Source organism: Erinaceus europaeus, chromosome 11, assembly GCF_950295315.1.
Source record: "Erinaceus europaeus chromosome 11, mEriEur2.1, whole genome shotgun sequence".
Classification (NCBI taxonomy): domain Eukaryota; kingdom Metazoa; phylum Chordata; class Mammalia; order Eulipotyphla; family Erinaceidae; genus Erinaceus; species Erinaceus europaeus.
The window spans coordinates 19,160,260-19,178,856 of NC_080172.1; the positions used below are offsets into that span (position 1 = coordinate 19,160,260).

The following is an 18,597-nucleotide window of genomic DNA, read 5'->3' on the forward strand; positions in this document are numbered from 1 at the left end:
CAAACTGTTTACCAAGGAAACATGCACTAAGAGAAAGCAAAACAAAAAAATTAACACATTCATTATTGAAAGACTAGAACCACATGTGAGAAGAGGCTTTATCAGGGCACAATCAATTAATGGCTTTGATAATAATCAAACCCATTCATTCAATTACTCATTCCAGAGAAAAACACTCTCCACAACCTCCTTACGAGTGTAAGTTCCCTGACCAGGCTTTCATCTCTTCTAAAAATGTGGAATTCCTTAATGATAAATTGGTCAAATAATTAAAGCTGATTAGTTACTGGCTCTTAATCTGAATATTAAAAGAAATTAATGAGGAATTTAAAAGTTTTTTATTTACAAAAATATATATGTATATATAAGTCTATGTTAGAAAAATTTTAAGAAGTTCTTCTGTTTGGAGAGTTTTTCTTTGTTTAGAGTTCATTTCTAAACCTAATTAAAAAATAAATATAGGAGATACTATAGTGTAGTATTAGCAGCTTTTAGAATAAAAGATTAAAAAATATATATCCAGGAACTTTTAAAACAAAAGGAAAATTATTTCAAAGGATATTTTGGTAACTAGACAATAATCAATATTCTTATTCAACAAACCAAAACTAAAGCATCTGCTGAATTTGAGACTGGATTGTTTGCTGATTTGAGCAATGGAACAAACAGAGCTTTGTCCTCGTTGGTGTCAAAGCAATGGGTGAGAATTTCAATAGGAAGTATAAAAGGAAGAAGCAGTATGGCAATTCAGTTAATGGGAGAAAAAGGCTTAGTTAAATCATAGGGAAAAAAAGATTTAAAAATTTACTGTAAATCAAAGAAAAATGGCATACCCTTCCTGCAGGTTTTGTTAGCAGGTAGGTAATGCAGTTATGAAATTTTTGTTGCAAGCAAAGGCAGGCCAGATGGATCTAGCTGTTAATCAGTCAAGAATAAACCTACATACAAATTCTCAAAACTAAGTATCACTTAGCATCATTTTTGAAATGAGCTTAGGAAAGACATTACTTACAATGTGAAGACTTTATTCCACTCAGGATTGAGATTCTTGTAGACTGTATGTGTTAATAACCTGTCATTGTTCAGTTCAACTACACAAAATGGGTCACTTTTGCCTACAAGAGATTTGGGGGTAACATTTTTAATACAAATAGCACCCAGGGGTCCTAGTGTCACTATCATGATGGCATTTCTTTTTAAAAGTTTCATAGAAAATAAAAAGTATAACTTAAAAAAACACACACAAGAAGGTTAGTGCTAATTAGATGGCATTAAAACTATTGTTATCCACAGTGATTTATAACCTGGAAAAAAGTAAAAGAGAACAAATTACATGGCTGGTATTTCAATTTACATTTTTTAAAATAACTGCCAGTTGTGAGCAATGTATATCCATTCCTAAATCTAGTTTAATTCGACAGTGAGAATTTGATAAGTTAGCTCTTTTTTACTTCTATGCATATTTTCCAATTCATCTGACTCACTTGTTACTTGCCATGGAAAAGTCTAAACAAGATTATTTGGGGGGGGACTGATATATTGTAGAATTACAGTATTTAATCTGATTTAATATTCTCTTCTTAAATGTCCAAGGACTCACAAGAAGGTAAATTAGACCCTCTGAAGCAGGAAAAAAAATTCTGCCATTTGAAACTTAAGTTCAAAAACCAATCTGCATGTTAAAGAGCAGTATTTTTTCTGTCCACTGAGAGTAGAGAATTTAGAATTATCATCTCTTTACAGTGACTAAGCCCTGCCACAGTCAAATCGTATCCATTTGGCAACTATATTTGGTGATATCCTCAATATTTCTGTAATGTCATGTCCTATATTATAAGAACCCATAAAGTCAGAGGCTCTATGGGGGCAGCATTAATGATATTAGTGCAGCATGTAATTTGTTTGATACCTTATACAAATGACAATGAAATCAATATTTAGACAAAGCTGTGCAGAGGTCATATCTTTTAAACTACAATATTGATTTAGACCACATAAGAGGTTAATGTGCATATTATTAACTTTAATGATAAAGAATAATTGTTTTAAATGCATTGTGAATTGTAGTCACAGCAGTTTACATTTCTGTGAAAGCTTAAATATCATTGAAGATTTTCAATTAAAATTTAATAGGAAGGAATTCATTAGCTATCAGCAACTGATAAGGTATGTATTCCCACACAGCAGTGTATTTGCTTTCCATATTGTAGTGCTTAAAATGAGCTGTATAAACTTTGACTCACCTTTAATCTATTAATTTTATTTTATAAAGAGATTTAATATATGTGTGTTAGTTCAGTGACCTTATATACTACAGGATAATTGCATAATTTGACATTATGTTAGTTGTTCAATTTTTGGTCTTGGGAGTAATTTTCAATGCCAAAAAAAAAAAAAAAAAAAGGAAACTGAAAGTTTCTAAGCTCTGGTGAAAATTTCATTCTGGCATTAGGATTTGTACTTCCCTCCCCCATGTTTTCATCCTTCTTAGACTACCTGCTATAAACTCTCCCCACCACACCCTCATACACATATACTTCTGGCTCACACACCATGAAAAATTTTATTACAAAACCATTATTTTGTTTATTACAACACATTGTGCTACGTTTTATTTGTCACATCAATGGCTTAATTTTCCTCTTTTAGAATTCAGGTACAAGCATAAGAAGTAGTTTCCAAAGTATCAGTTTCCAAAAGCCTTATTTTACCTAAGTTTATTTTATTAATTTCATGAGGAAGAAGAGGAGGGGAGGGGAGGGAAAAAGGTAGGAGAAAGTGGAGTGGGGAAGGAAAGGGAGGGAGTGGAAGAGTGTGGGGGAAGGGAGAGGGCCTGGAATGGAGAGGGACTGGGAGAGGTAGAGGGAGGGGAAGAGGCTAGAGCACCAACTCTGCCATATGCAGTTCAGGATGCAGGGTATGGAACCTAGGACCTCATGCTTGGAAGTCCAAGGGTTTACCACTGTGCCACCTGCTGGGTGGCAAAACCTTCCTTATTCTAAGGCTCATATTAAGTATCATCTTTCTATATAACTTTGTGTTGGGTGCTATAGTATAAAAAGAAAGAGTAGAGGACATCAATCACAGTCTCAAATACTTTAGCAGAGTGGAAAGATAAAATGCATCTGCCGGTAACAACAACCAGAGAGAACATTAAAGTCATAATAATGATACATTGATTCCATGTCACAAGTTTAACTATTTCATTTTCATTTTAGAAATAAATTTAGATATAGCTGACTTTGGAATATTTAAATGACAAGTGTAATTCTTATATTCTACCTGAGACTATCTTTAAATTTCTCCCACATTTATGTCATCTTAGTTCAGTAAAAGAGACTATGTAAAGATAGCATAACTTGGTATTGTTCTCATTTTCATTTGCTTTGCTTTAATTTCTATTGCTGAAATTGATTTGGTTATATTGCCCCTGAAGTGAAGAACAATGTGTAATAGGTTCAGTTAATATTGTACCACTTCTCCAAGAGTAAAATGCAAGAATAAACTCCAGAAAACTCTCTCTCTCTCTCTCTCTCTCTCTCTCACTATGTGTGTATTTTAAACATTTATAAGCAGAAGACAACTTTTTTTCACTTATTTTTCCCTACAGGAATAATAGGTGTGTAGGAATAGTCCAATAATCTGAACAAACTCAAAAATTGAAAGTTGCTCAAGTCACTCTTTGTTACTACAATTTTATTTAGTGACAAAGCTCTGAAGTTAGTGATTGGCTGAAGATATACAAAGAATATCTGTTCCTAATGTTTACATTTTATCTTGTAAAGAAATTAGCACTACTTATTACATGAGTCAATTGGCTACTCCAATTTTCTTATAGTTTCATTGTTTGTTTTTCAAGACCATTGAGAGGAAACACCAATAACAAACATCTATCACCACACTATTCTCAGTCATTTTTTTTGCAAGAAAGATGCTAAAGGACCAGAAATAGTTCCACACTAGAAACAGTTTGAGTACCACTGAAAAAACACTTCATCATTTTGCTATTAAACATTCCAATGGAATATCATCAATGGAAAAAAATCTATTTCTACTTTAAAACTTGAAAATGGAGAAACTGCAATTTTAAGAGGTCATGCTAGACACTGTGTAAAATTTAATGATGCTTACATTTAAATAACGCCAGTTGGTGGTGCTTGTGGTGTGCCAATGTTTATCATGGGGAGATAAGAACATGTTAACATCTGATAATAACTGTCTTGAAAATCATTATCTCCCTCACTAAGTGACAGAAAACCTTTTGATTGTTATTTAGCATGGCCTTTATGCTGATTTTATCAATCTTCAACCTAAACTAGACACCGAGTGACAAGAACTAACCTGTGTAAAATCTGTTTGTTTACACTTTTCTGAAAACTTTTCCTCAAGTTTTACCGGTTCTTTTAATACTTAAAAAATTATCTTTAAAAAGTTTGAGAGATTCAATCAGTTTTTCCCCTCTCATATTACTTAGTGATTTATATGACTACAAATTAATAGGAGTGTACATAAACACCATTCCCATCACCAAAAGACTGTCCCATCCCTTCCCCTCCCACTTTGCCAACCCTTCACCCTCTTCACTTGGCCACCAGGTTCCAGATGCTAGCAGGATGCGACCAGACTTCCGTGGACAGACAACCCCACCAATGTGCCTTGGGCCTCCGCTTCCCCAGCAAATAAAAGGCAAGTGTGGTGATAATTATTACAAATGCAAGCATGTATCTAGTTTTATCATTTGACCAATATTATTGTTCACATTAATTTGCTTATTTTTTGTTTTATCTACTCTAGTACATTGTTTATTCCCATTTCACAAATGAAGAAACTGTGTCTGGGGGGATTATGTAACTTATTAGGTCACACAGGTGGTAAATTGTGGAGCTGTTATTCAAACTCAAGTCTAGCTGAAATTTAAAGCACTTGCTTTGTATGGCCCCTGTTTGCTTTACCTAAAAAATTAAATTAATTTGCATTATTTAAATGTAAGCTAAGAGGCAAGAGCCTGCCTAATAACTGTTCCATTTATTAGGTTGTTCACACTTACAGGATGGTATCGATAACGTTTCAGCTGTAGATTGATTTATTCAATAAACATTTCTTGTTTGTCACACAGCATATATTGATAGCATTCTGTGTTTTGAGGAGACAAATATACATAAAAATTAAAAATTCACAATCTCATGGAATTTACAGAGATGAGAAACACAGACAAGAAGAATATTTCTTTTTTCTTTTTCTTTTTTTTCTTTTTTTTTTTTAATGATTTAATAAAGATTGACAAGACTGTAGGGATAAGAGGTGTACAATTCCATACAATTCCTACCACCAGACTTCCGTATCCCATCCCCTCCGTTGGAAGCTTCTCTATCCTTTATCCCTCTGGGAGTATGGACCAAAGATCTTTTTTTCTCCTTCTCAAAGACCTTGCATTTTCAACTTAGAAGACACATCTGGGTCTCTCCTTGCCCAGCCTGTGATTATGGTGCCCACAGACACCCCCAAAACATACCTTTTAGAAGGTGATAAACTTCATGGAGAAAAATAAAATGGAAAGGACAATAAGGAGTATGTATTGTTTGTTTAGTTGTTTTGTTTTTGCTGTTGTCAGGGTTTCAGACAAGATCAGACATCTTCAGGGTGGTATGGCCTTAGACCTGTTGTCAGGGTTTCAAATATATGGTTTTACCACTCAGGACTTATTTATTTATTTATTTTAGGCAGAGAAGGAGGTAGACAAATAGACACACACACACACACACACACACACACACACACACACACACATACACACACACACACACACACACACATACACACACACACACACACAAAGACACTGAACCTTCTACATCTAGTGTGATAGTACACTTAGGTGCTGTGCTGGGGACTTCAATCTAGGTTGTGCACATGGGAAGGTAGGCTCCCTACCTGGTGAGCTATATCGCTGGCTCCTGTAGTTGCAATTTGTTTAAACTGTTGCCAAAGGCATTTTCACAGAGAAATTGCACATGTGCAAAGAAAGGAAAGCATTACTAGAGCAATCTTGGACTGTCTGGAGGAATAAATAAGAAAGGACTAGGGAAGTGGCTGTGTCTGATGTTTCTAGGAATACTTAGGAAGACAATGACTAGAGAAACAGGCTGGAATCGGGTGGGGGACAGGGGAATGTTATATGACAGAGTAAGTATAAGGTATAAGGATGGTGGCAAGCTTTTGTTAGGCTGGTTTTCACCGTAGATGCTAGGAAGCTTTTGGATGGTATGAGCTGAGGAGGGACATGACTGCTATTCAAAGGAGAGAAAGAGGTCATCAGAGGTAGTAGGGAGAAGAGATAGGACACTACTATTCCTGTAATCTGTGATGGAAAGTATTTGGATTCTGGATATGGTTTGAACATAGAATCAATAGGATTTTCAGATATCAATATTGGATAATATATTAAGTTTGATATGATCTGAGCTGATATGGAAAACATTTCACTAGGTTTAATCAAGCCAGTCTTGTTTTTTTAAGATGAGATGTTCAACAAAATGTACAGATGGAATATTTAAAATGTGACAAGGAGAAAACTTAGGTAAGAAGAGAGCTAGTAATAATATGCTTAAGTTCTATCCATCTTTCCCTTCAAAAAGTTATCTGGTTACAGCTTTCAGTAATGAATGCCATCAGATATTTAGACACTAAGTTACTTTTCATTAAATTATAATATATTCCTCTGCCACCTCATGATTCAAGTGCATTAAAAATTTACGATTTCAAACCAAAATAGTAGTAAATGTACAATATTGAATTTTATAAACTTAACTAATAAAAAGCATACACTATGATTTTTATTTAAAAGAAGTGTCTACACATAGTTAATGTGCTTATCTGGCTTGCTAAATGATGCTTTAAAGGACTAGCCTTTGAGTTCCTAAATTTTACAGCCTTGATTATTTGCCAGTTAAACATATTAAAACAATCACAGGAATACCAGTGATGGACCTAACCATTAATTATCCCCTTAATTATTCATTCCTTTCATTTGTTTAAAATGATTCTAGTTAGATCCTATGATGTGCTGCTTTGCTTGCTGGGAGTATCTGAAAAGCATGGTTGACTACAGGATGAAGTGTTGTCTCTAAAGTCTAATAATTCTGCAAAGCTCCAGAGAGTGATGCAAAGTTGTCTCCTGTAATGATCCAATACTTTATGGCTAGAAGTACAAAAAAATGAAGACAGCATCCAAAACTGAATATATATATATATATATATATATATATATATATATATTTTTTTTTTTTTTTTCCTATTCAAAGAACCTAAATGTATGGGAACACAGATTATATAATCTGTTGGTTCTTACTCATTCCTGCCATGAAACTAAAGCAGAACCTGTGAACAATAGACTATTCCTTTACTTCCACTATGCTGACTAAAGAGTCCCCATCCTTCTCCTTCATGGTATACGAAGCTAGGGATGTTGGTTTGGATGGAAGACAGATATAGCAGCAGTGCTAAGTGGGGATAGGCAGTAGGGCCGATTGCATTAACCATTATGAACGCTTAAAGATAAATGTAGCCTTGCTTGATTGAGAACATTGCAATTCCCACATTGATGATGATCAATAAAATTACTTTTAGCATATCCTCTTCTTATCCTAGAATTATAAGTTTGATTTTAATTTTATCCTAATGTTTAAGATACAATCCCTCTCTCACGGCATGCATATTGTAGTGGGCATGATTGACAATATATAGCTAGAATGCAGGGCTGTAAGTAATGCACTAAAGATAAATGAAAGGCAGAGTAAAAGCAAGGAGTAGAGCATCATTATGAAGCCTTAGAACAAGAAGAAGAGCTAAATCCTCATCCAAGAAAAGATGAACCAAATGGTCTATAGTGACTACATATTTAGCCCCAATGATTCCAGAAATGAGGGGTAATTATATAAATTTCTACACTTTTGATAAAGAATATGAAGCTTAAATCTATTTGCATAACTCTCTCATAGTTATCACGATAACACAAAAGCCTAGATATATGTTATATAACTATTATAAACTAGGGTCTTAAGACAGTGTGTTAGAACTAATGCATTTAATTACATCATAGTTAAATGATAAGGGTAATCTTTCTCTATGAATCTTTATGGGAAAATATGTCCCAAGAGAACAAAATTAGAAATTCTCTTACTCAAAAAACTAAATCTTAAGCAGACTTGAAAGCATAGATTCTATTACTTCATCTCTTCATATGATAAAAAGTAAAAGTGATTTCTACAACAATAAAAACAGATAACATAATTGTCTCTGGTGGATATCTTTTCTACAGTCTTGAAAACAGCACTGAGAATTATATGGGAGTGAACTTACTAGCTAATTCTCTCTCACTTTAGTACTTGTTCTTTAAGGTCCAAATACTGGCATATTTACAAAGAACTATGGGAAGGTCTGGACCATTCTTATTTACCTATTTTGTGGACAGGTAGGTAGCTGACTTCAGTTTGTACAAATTACTAGTTTGGGCATTAAAGTCACTCAAAAGATAATGGTTAATATTCTTATTCCCGGAATAGAAAGTTAATCCTAAGCCATCAACAGTAAGCTTTGTCTAGGATCATGTTACTGACAAGTAACATAGTCTGCTGGATGGGATATGTTATAAAAGTGGGGGGGGGGTGAGAGACACCTAGTGACCACCTCTTTGTTGCAATGTCTCTGCGAACTTTCAATAGCAAGGAAAGTAATTCATATCCACGGGAATGTTTTATTTTGGACCTACCTTGCCTTATACAAATTAAGTTCTTTGATTTAATTTCCCCAGTTACCAGTTTGAAATTACTATTACCTTTTTTTTTCAGTATTATAATCAAGGTTGTCATCTGTCCTTTTTATAAAATGGAATTTAGGGAGTTGGGTGGTAGCACAGCGAGTTAAGTGCAGGTGGCGCAAAGCGCAAGGAACGGCATAAGGATCCCGGTTCAAGCCCCGGCTCTCTACCTGCAGGGGGGGTCACTTCAAAAGCAGTGAAGCAGGTCTGCAGGTGTCTATCTTTCTCTCCAGCTCTCTGTCTTCCCCTCCTCTCTCCATTTCTCTCTGTCCTAACAACGACATCAATAACAACAACAATAATAACTACAACAACAATAAAAAAGGGCAACAAAAGGAAGTAAATAAATAAATATTAAAAAATGGAATTTAAATCATAACATATAATAATATTATGGTGGAGGGAACTCCACAGGGTCTACCAGAACAAAGACTAATGTATGGTGGAGATATCCTCCAATCCTTCTCGTCACTGGAGATAGGACTTTGAACTTAGTCTTTTGCATTGACTAACCTACACATATTTTAAACATTTGATTGGCAGAATTACATTAACAGAGACTTTTCACTGGGCTCCCACTGGGTGTGATCCTAGGACTGAGTAATAATAATGATAATAATAATAATCTTCTTACTAGGTTATATAAAGTGGGTTTCACCATAGCAAAGAAAATTGATTCCCCCGCCCCCAGGGTGGTGACTATCAGCCTATTAGCTCTAATATGCCTTTCCATATAGTGATTATTGTATAATGCCTTCAGTACAGTCCTCAAAGAACATTAAATTAACTCATATATGATCTCAAATTGTAATAGAATACCTTTAAACCATTATAAAGGAAGGAGGATTAAGTAGAAAGTTACCTATAATAAAATCTTATGTTGACTTATTTAGCAAATATATTAAAAACTTGTTATGCAGCTGGTCACATAAACAAAAACGGAAATGGTTTCTTTTTTTCTTGGAGTTTACTTGTAGTGAGAAGGAAAGATACAGATAGTAAGTACTTAACATAATAAGTAGTGATTAGTGGGAAACAGAAAAAAAAAGAGTAAGGTAAGACTATTAAAGAATGTGAGGTCATCTCTCCAGAGCCCTACCCCACTAGGGAAAGAAAGCAACAGGATGGGGGCATGGCTTGATCTGCCAATGCCCAAATCCAGTGGAGAAGCAATTACAAAAGACTACCTTCTGCACTCCCCAGAACAACTTTGATCTATAATCCCAGTAAGGGAGAAGTGATATGAGGAAGAGGATATGAGGGCTCTGAACTCCAGCTCCATCTGGTCCCAGAGAGAGAGAGAGGATAAAAAAGAGAGAGAGAGATTAGGATGTAGAAATAGGGTTATATGTGGCTTGTAAGGGAAGAGAGGATTGGACCTGGAAGAAAAAGGGGCGATTATGTACAAATATAGATAGATAGTTGTAGAGATGATAGTTAACCCTTGTCTGCAACCTTGGGAGAACTGTGGAGGTTTGCAATGGAGGGACTTGGGATTCAGAACTCTGGTGGTGGGAATAGTGTGGAATTATACCCCTGTTGACATGCAATTTTGTAAATCTATATTCAATTGCTAATTAAGAAAAAGAAAAGGAAAAAAAAGAATGTGAGGTTCACACAGTTAAAGGTGGGTGCTTAGAGAAGGCCTCCTTGAGAAGGTACAGTCTGAGCAAATAACTAAAGAAAATAAAGGAGTAGTCAAGTGAATGATTGGAGAAAAGTGTTCGAGGTTGAGGGAAGAACTTGACCAAAAAGCCTGATGGGCACAGGCCCATGATGACGAGGCACATCAGAAATGGGAGAAATATGCAAATATATCAGACAGATAAATACGGGGGTACCAGATCATGAAGTTGATTGGAGAAAGTCTATCTTAAACCTTGGGTAATTATTTTATAAAAGGTCAGCCATTTTCAAGGCTGGAGTAAAATATTCTAAAGCATAACTAACTCAGACAATTATAAAAAGAGATTTTTTTTTTTTAAAACTCATGTCAATTTCTTTAGTCACACAGAATGTGGAACAATTTTCACTATATAATGCTATATAATGTTTTAAGTCATTTAGCACTCCCAACCCCCAGAATCCAAGCTCTAGTGGTGCTCCTCAATCATTGTGACAACTAAATTTCCTTACAAATTACTAAAACACCTAATGGGGTTTTATCCCCCCCACATTACTGGGGGTTAATGATTTACTGTACAGTTGATAGCACATAGGTACAACTTTTCATTTCCCCATGATAGGTGTCTGCAAGACACTCTCTCCTCCAACTTAGGTCTTTTTTCATCATCCTAAAGGGGCAATATTGCCCTCCACTAACTTAGAATTGCCAGTCTAAATCTATACACAGTTCTTAAATGCTTTGGTCTTAAGAACTCATTATAATTACTGAGAATCTCAAAGAGTTTGTGTTTATATGGATCATAGCTATCAAACTGTACCATTTTAGAAACTAAAAATGAGAACATACAAAACTATTATCCATTCAAAAATAACAATAGTGCATCACGGCATTAACTTGGAAGAAGTAGAATTGGATAGAATAGTGATTATGCAAGAGTTGTTCATGCCAGAGGCCCCATGGTGCCAAGTTCAATCCCCTGTCCCAACATAAATTAGAGCTGAGTTGTGCTCTAGTTAAAAAAAGGAAAAAAAATACCAAGTGATCAAATATTATGCAAACTTACAAAGAAAAATCTCATTTTTTTTAACTTATAAGAATGAAACAGGGAATAATGGTTTAGGATTATTATGAAAATAATTTTAACTTCATAGATTCCCAAGAGGGTCCTGGGAGTCTACATTTTGAGAACTCCCACTAAAAACAGTGGGGAAAAACTCTATGTAAATAAGAATTTATCTCCATCATTATTTAGATCTAGGTGTACAATTATATTTATGTCCTGTTTAACTAGATGCATTAATGTATCCTAAAAATTAAATATCTTGGCATATGTTGGGAAGTTTTATCATGAAAGAATGGTAAATAAAAAAAAGGCAGTTAAGAAATTGGAGAAAGAAAAGGGAAACTGCGGATCTTTTAAATGAGGAAAGTTTATGAAGAAATTATATCTATACTACCAAGCTAAAAGTTATGTAAAACATTTAAAGAGGTTTACCTTTTTTTTTGTTTGCTTCCAGGGTTATCACTAGGGCTTAGAGTCTGCACTACTCCAATCCACTGATCCACTAATCCACTGCTCCTGGAGGCCACTTTTTCGATTTTTTTTTCTTTTTTTTGGATAGGAAAGAGAGAAGTTGAGAGAGGAGGGAAGAGAGAGAGGAGGAAAGATAGAAACCTGCAGACCTGCTCCACCACCTGTGAAGCGACGACCCCCCCCCCCCGCAGGAGGGGAACTGGGGGCTCAAACAGGGATCCTTATGCTTCGTACTATGTGCATTTAACCCCTGAATCCGGTGAGCTATTGCCCAGCCCCCTAAAGAGATTTACTTTTAATTACTATATTTTTAAATTGAAACTTGATGTCAGTCATTTGTTAATGATTATAAGCAGACAATTTGTCTAGTCTAAAATACTATAAAGAAGCAGCTGCAAACCCAATGGAGTGCACTCATTATCATGGAGTCAGGCGTAAATTCCCAGAACCCCACAGGCAGCAGAGAAGCTGCACAAGCAGTGAAGCAGCACTACAGAAGTCTCCCTCTACCTCTGCCTCTCCCTCTCCCTCTTTCATTCTCTCTCTCTTTCTCTTTTATGTTTGAATTCTTTTTTAAAAATTTATTTTTTCCTTTATTGGGGATTGTTTTACATTTGATGGTAAATACAATAGTTTGTACATGCATAACATATCCCCCCTCCCTCTTCTCATCTCCCCTTTTCCCTAAATTTTTTGTTTTTATCAAACACCAGTGATAATTCTCATGGCAATAAACACACACACAAAAAATAAATAAAAGCTCTTTGGATTTTTATAAGCCTTCTAGATACTTTAAAACCCACAGTAAACATACATTCAGCTGAACACACACACACACACACACACACAAAAGCATGAAGTTTCAGATAATATTCCCTTATAAGCAAATTAATTAGCTGGAATGATCTTTTGCAATGAATAAAATTACAGTGGAGTAAAAATTTTTAGACTTAAGAAAATTAAGTACTGTATTAGGTGATTAAACCTTTTTATATTTTTAGGCAATAAAAGTGAAAATTGTCATCTGTCAAGGCTTTGTCTTTAGAATGACATCTTCGTCTTTTTATTTCTCTTATATGAAATAACTACTCACTGAGAAGACTGTTAATCCAACTTGATCCTCATCACTGAATCTCAGATTCTGAGAACTGGGGGAAAAAAAACCCTCAGAGGTCACAGAAAGATCAGCTAATGTTTGAAACTCCTCTTAAACAAGTGATGAGAAAATCATCACCTCCATAGAAATATACTGATTTTTTTTTTTTGGCAATCATTGTTCTGGGGAAAAAAATGTCTCTTTACTCACAAAATCATGTCACTGTAGTTTTTGTGCACTGTATGATTTATCCCTTGTAGGAAAATTTAAGTTTAAAATAAAATAATGGGTAGAAGGTGGAGGCACAGTATCTGTCAGTACAGAAGATATGACTAATATTGGTTTCCTGCCCTCCTGCACTAGATAGTGTGGATAACATGCTGTGCTATCTTTTTAAGAAGGTATCTTAATTTATTTATTATTGGATAGAGACAGAGAGCAATTGAGAGGGGGAGGTAGAGAGGGAGACTGACATAGGGACACCTGCAGCCCTGCTTCATCACTTGTGAAGCTTTCCTCCTGCAGGTGGGGACTGGGGGCTTGAACCTGCATCCTTGTGCACTGTAATGTGAGTGCTTAACCAGGTGCACCACTGCCTGGCCCACTCAACCTATTTTTTTTAATGTCTCTTCTTAAACTACATAGGTTATAAAGGTCAAATTAATATTTCTATACTCCCTTGCAGCTAGGTTTGCAGTTGTCTCTAGGTTATACCAATCAGATGTACTTGCCTAAAATTTGCCATAAGAACTCAAGTTAATATGCAGCTATCAAGAACAATGAACCCACCTTCTCTGACCCATCTTGGACAGAGCTAGAAGGAATTATGTTAAGTGAACTAAGTCAGAAAGATAAAGATGAGTATGGGATGATCCCACTCATCAACAGAAGCTGACTTAGAAGATCTGAAAGGGAAACTAAAAGCAGGACCTGATCAAATTGTAAGTAGGGCACCAAAGTAAAAACCCAGTGGTGAGGGGTAGACATGTAGCTTCCTGGGCCAGTGGGGGGTGGGAGTGGGCGGGAGGGATGGGTCACAGTCCTTTGGTGGTGGGAATGGTGTTTATGTACACTCCTAGCAAAATGTAGACATATAAATCAGGAGCTAATTAATATGAGAGGGGGAAATCAATTGTATGTCTCAAAGTTTCTCAAAAGACAAACTGAATCTTTTTAATATATAGGCTATGTATTTGATATGTGGACTCTCTCAAAAGCCTAGACCACGTAGATTAGAAGCTTCCAATAGCACAGCTATATACAAGATACTGGGTACTGTACAGCAAACCATAACAAAGGGACTTTTCAAAGTTAACCCAATTAACAAATAATGTGATGATAATATTAACTATTGATTGTCTTTTTGAACCCTAAGACAGCAGGAACCTCACATCTTCACTATAGAGCCCCTACTCCCCCCAGTCCTGGAACCCTTGGATAGGGCCCACTTTCCCATATGCATCTCCCAATCCAAACCAAATAATATTGCATCCGCCGATCACAACCTAACCAAAGCAACGATTACCACCTCAACATGCTTCACCTCAGACTGTATCCAGAGACTTCACGTGTGGAATGACAACCCTTCAGCTTCATTACTCGGGTGAGAACTTTCCTTTAATAGTACACTCTAATTTCATCTCAGGTAGTTCACTTTCTAACAAAGTCCCATAACCTAGATATACACCAGTTTCTGTGAGAGAGAGCTTATGTGCACACGTATCCATAAACTACTGCAAAATATATACCTGAAAGCAGGATTACACTAGAGTTTGCAGTGAGTACCTCCCTAACACTTCCTCTCCACTATTCCAAGCTTGGGATCCATGATTGCTCAACAAATTGTTTGGCTTCATATGTTAACTCTCTTTTCAATCACCAGGTTCCAGATGCCACCAGGATGCTGGCTAGGCTTCCCTGGATTGAAGACCCCACCAATGTGTCCTGGAGCTCAGCTTCCCCAGAGACACACCCTACTAGGGAAAGAGAGAGGCAGACTGGGGGTATGGACCGACCAGTCAACGCCCATGTTCAGCGGGGAAGCAATTACAGAAGCCAGACCTTCTACCTTCTGCAACCCTCAACGACCCTGGGTCCATGCTCCCAGAGGGATAGAGAATGGGAAAGCTACCATGGGAGGGGGTGGGTTATGGGGATTGGGTGTTGGGAATTGTGTGGAGTTGTACCCCCCCTACCTTATGCTTTTGTTCACTAATCCTTTCTTAAATAAAAAATTTAAAAAAAAAAGAAATAAAGGAGAGATACTTAGAAAAAAAAAAGAACTCAAGTTAATTGAGAGCATAATTAAACAGGAAAATGACTTTACTTAGGACTTGAAAGATTGTGCGATTCATTTATAAACTTTATAGTAAATTCTATTTTAATTAAATTTGCGAGAAGGAAGTCTGATCTCTTGTTCCAAAACTTGGGATAGTACTCCTTCTGAAAGCCTTATCTGTATTGATCTAAGACAAGTCTTTCAATAACTGATAAAAAATATAACCTTCAACATATTCCTTTCTTTGGTAAACATGACAGGTTCAGTGACTAGATCCAGATCAGCCGCACCCTCATGGTATTGATGAGTAAGTGTGTGTATATGTATGTCTTGGTCTTTGAAAAGTTATTCAATGTTGAGGCCAGGTGGTGGCACACCAGGTTAAGTGCACATGTTACAATGTACAAGGACCTGAGGTTCAAGCCCTTGGTGGCCACCTGCGGGGGGAAAGCTTCATGAGTGATGAAGTGGTACTACAGGTGTCTCTCTGTCTCTGTCTCTCCTTCTCTATATCTACCTATCTCTTGATGCCTGGCTGTCTCTATCAAGTAAATAAAGATACTAATAATGAAAAAAGTTATTTAATGTCTCCATATCTCAGCTTTCTAATTTATAAAGCAGAGATGACATCAATATTTAATTAGGCTGTTTTGAGATTAGTTGTGATAACCCCTATAGAAAACTCAGGATAGTGTCTGACAAGTGATAAGGGCCACATAAATATTAGATGCCACTATTTTTTAAAAGTATTTTTAAATATTTATTTATTTATTCCCTTTTGTTGCCCTAGTTGCTTTATTGTTGTAGTTATTGTTGTTGTAATTGATGTCGTTAGATAGGACAGAGAGAAATGGAGAGAGGAGGAGAAATGAAATGGAAAAAAATGTCCATCAGGAGCAGTGGATTCAAAGTGCCAGCAGTGAGCTCCAGCAATAATAACACACATGCACAGAGAAAGAGAGAGAGATGTGGAGAGACAGAGAGACACAGAATGAGGAGAGAATAAGGAGAGAAACTGGTCTACTAGTGTCAAAGTTTTTCCATTGCCAAGTGAGGACCAGAGGCTTGAGCCTGTGTCCTCACAAAGACTATGTGTACTCTTTATTAGATGCATGGCCAACCACCTGGCTTCCTGACTACAAATATTCCTATGTTTTCAAGATAATAAACCTTCTAGAGTATTTTCCAATACTGAATTCATTAGTATCATCTAGCAAGTCCAGCCAGTCCTATAATAGAGCATAATTTACTGTTTTTTGAGTGCAACAAAAATCAAGGTAAGCATAATTTACTTCCATGGACTTAGACCCTATGTTCTTTTTTTGCCTCCAGGGTAATCACTGGGGCTCGGTGCCTGTACCACGAATCCACTGCTCCTGGAGGCCATTTTATCCCATTTTTGTTGCCCTTGTTGTTGTTATTGTTGTTATTGCTGTTGTTTGATAGGACAGATTGAAACTGAGAGAGGAGGGGAGAAAAAGATAGACACTTGCAGACCTGCTTCACTGCTTGTGAAGCAGCCCCCCTGCAGGTGGGGAGCTGGGGGCTTGAACTGGGATCCTTACACTGGTCTACGTGCTTCGCGCCATGTGCGCTTAACCCGCTACACTACCGCACAGCCCCTCAGACCTACATTCTTTTCCACATTATAATCGTGAAGGCATAACATGACCGATTGGCAGTCACGTAAATCATGTAATTTTTACTTTTAAATTTCCTCTTGTTGAACTACGTTATTATTTCAGTCTATTGACTATATATAACCTTATCTAATTTGTCAAATATACATTGTATGCTTATATTGACCTTATATAAAATGAATTAACTCTGTAACCTAGCAAATTTGATAAAGAATCAATTATTTCCTTAAAGTCATAATTACATAGGTTGATCTGACTAGACCAAGAACAGGGCATTTCTGTATTTCTCTATGTGTATACCAGTCCTTTAATATAATCACCCTTTGGGCTTGACCATTTAGTCACTTATGAGTCTACTTATATGCTATTATATAAGCCAAAAATCCCTAAAGTAATATATATTTTTCACAAGCCTAGTTAATGCCAGATCATCTCTGTTTGCAGTATTTCCCTAATCCTTTGCTGTCGAAAATATATTGCTTATTTGCACATCTGTTTTGTAATATAACAAAAAAAATAAATAATAGCTTAATTCTAAACAATAATTCTGGCATCTGAAAACATTCTTTCAAGCCCCTAGTGGAATCCTGGAGTCAGCATCTAAGCTAAATCAGCAGTTCTCCACTCTTTACTTAAAAGGTCATTTTGTAATCTTAGTTCCACAGAACTCAATTAATTATTTTATAGTACTTGTCTTTCTTCTCATTTCCTACTGATAGTGGGACCACCACTTTCTCAATCTATAGTCCTTCATATCTAGAGCATATCAAACCCAATTATTAATCTCTTTAGTCATCTCCTTTATTGTTCCAGAGCAGTATTTTCTTTTTTTTAATTTTTTTTATTATCTTTATTTATTTATTGGATAGAGACAGTCAGAAATCGAGCAGAAGGGAAAGACAGAGAGGGAGAGAGACAGAAAGACACCCGCAACTCTGATTTACCACTCGCAAAGCTTTCCCCCTGCAAGTGGGGACTAAGGGCTCGAACCTGGGTCCTTGCACATTGCAACATGTGCACTCAACCAGGTGTGCCACCACCCAGCCCCATCCAGAGCAGTATTTTCTAAACATGTGCCCTGCAAATGAATTGTACATGATTTTTGTAACTCCCTCTGAGAGTGCTAATTCAGAATCAAGGCTCACCAGCCTTTGTGTTAACTTATGCTAATTTCTCTTTTCACATATATTTGATATCAACAGTTAAGTTTTAGAACAATACTTTTTCATTTTTATAATTAGAATCAAAGCACAGTTACTAAACAGAAGTATCTTTTCTTTCTTTCTTTTTTTAAAAAAATATTTATTTCCTTTTTGTTGCCCTTGTTGTTTCCATTGTTGTTGTAGTTATTATTGTTGATGTCATCGTTGTTGGATAGGACAGAGAGAAATGGAGAGAGGAGAGGAAGACAGAGAGGGAGAAAGACAGACACCTGCAGACCTGCTTCACCGCCTGTGAAGGGGCTCCCCAGCAGATGGGGAGCCGGGGGCTCGAACTGGGATCCTTAGGCTGGTCTTTGCGCATTGTGCCACATAGTATCTTTTATTTCTATGTAAGATATGACATAAGGAATGAAGTGGAATGATCTGCTTTCTTTTCTTGCCTTT

The 18,597-nt window shown here is 36.3% G+C and overlaps 1 protein-coding gene across 1 annotated transcript in view; it reads right to left on the reverse strand.

Annotated features, from left to right (window-relative positions):
* LOC103120922 (multiple C2 and transmembrane domain-containing protein 1) overlaps window positions 1–18,597 on the reverse strand; it is a 355,114-nt gene that overhangs the window by 3,902 nt on the left and 332,615 nt on the right. Inside the window, exon 13 of the mRNA XM_060201181.1 lies at window positions 1,013–1,115. Within this exon, the coding sequence (XP_060057164.1) occupies window positions 1,013–1,115 (103 nt within the window). The remainder of the gene's footprint in view (window positions 1–1,012; window positions 1,116–18,597) is intronic.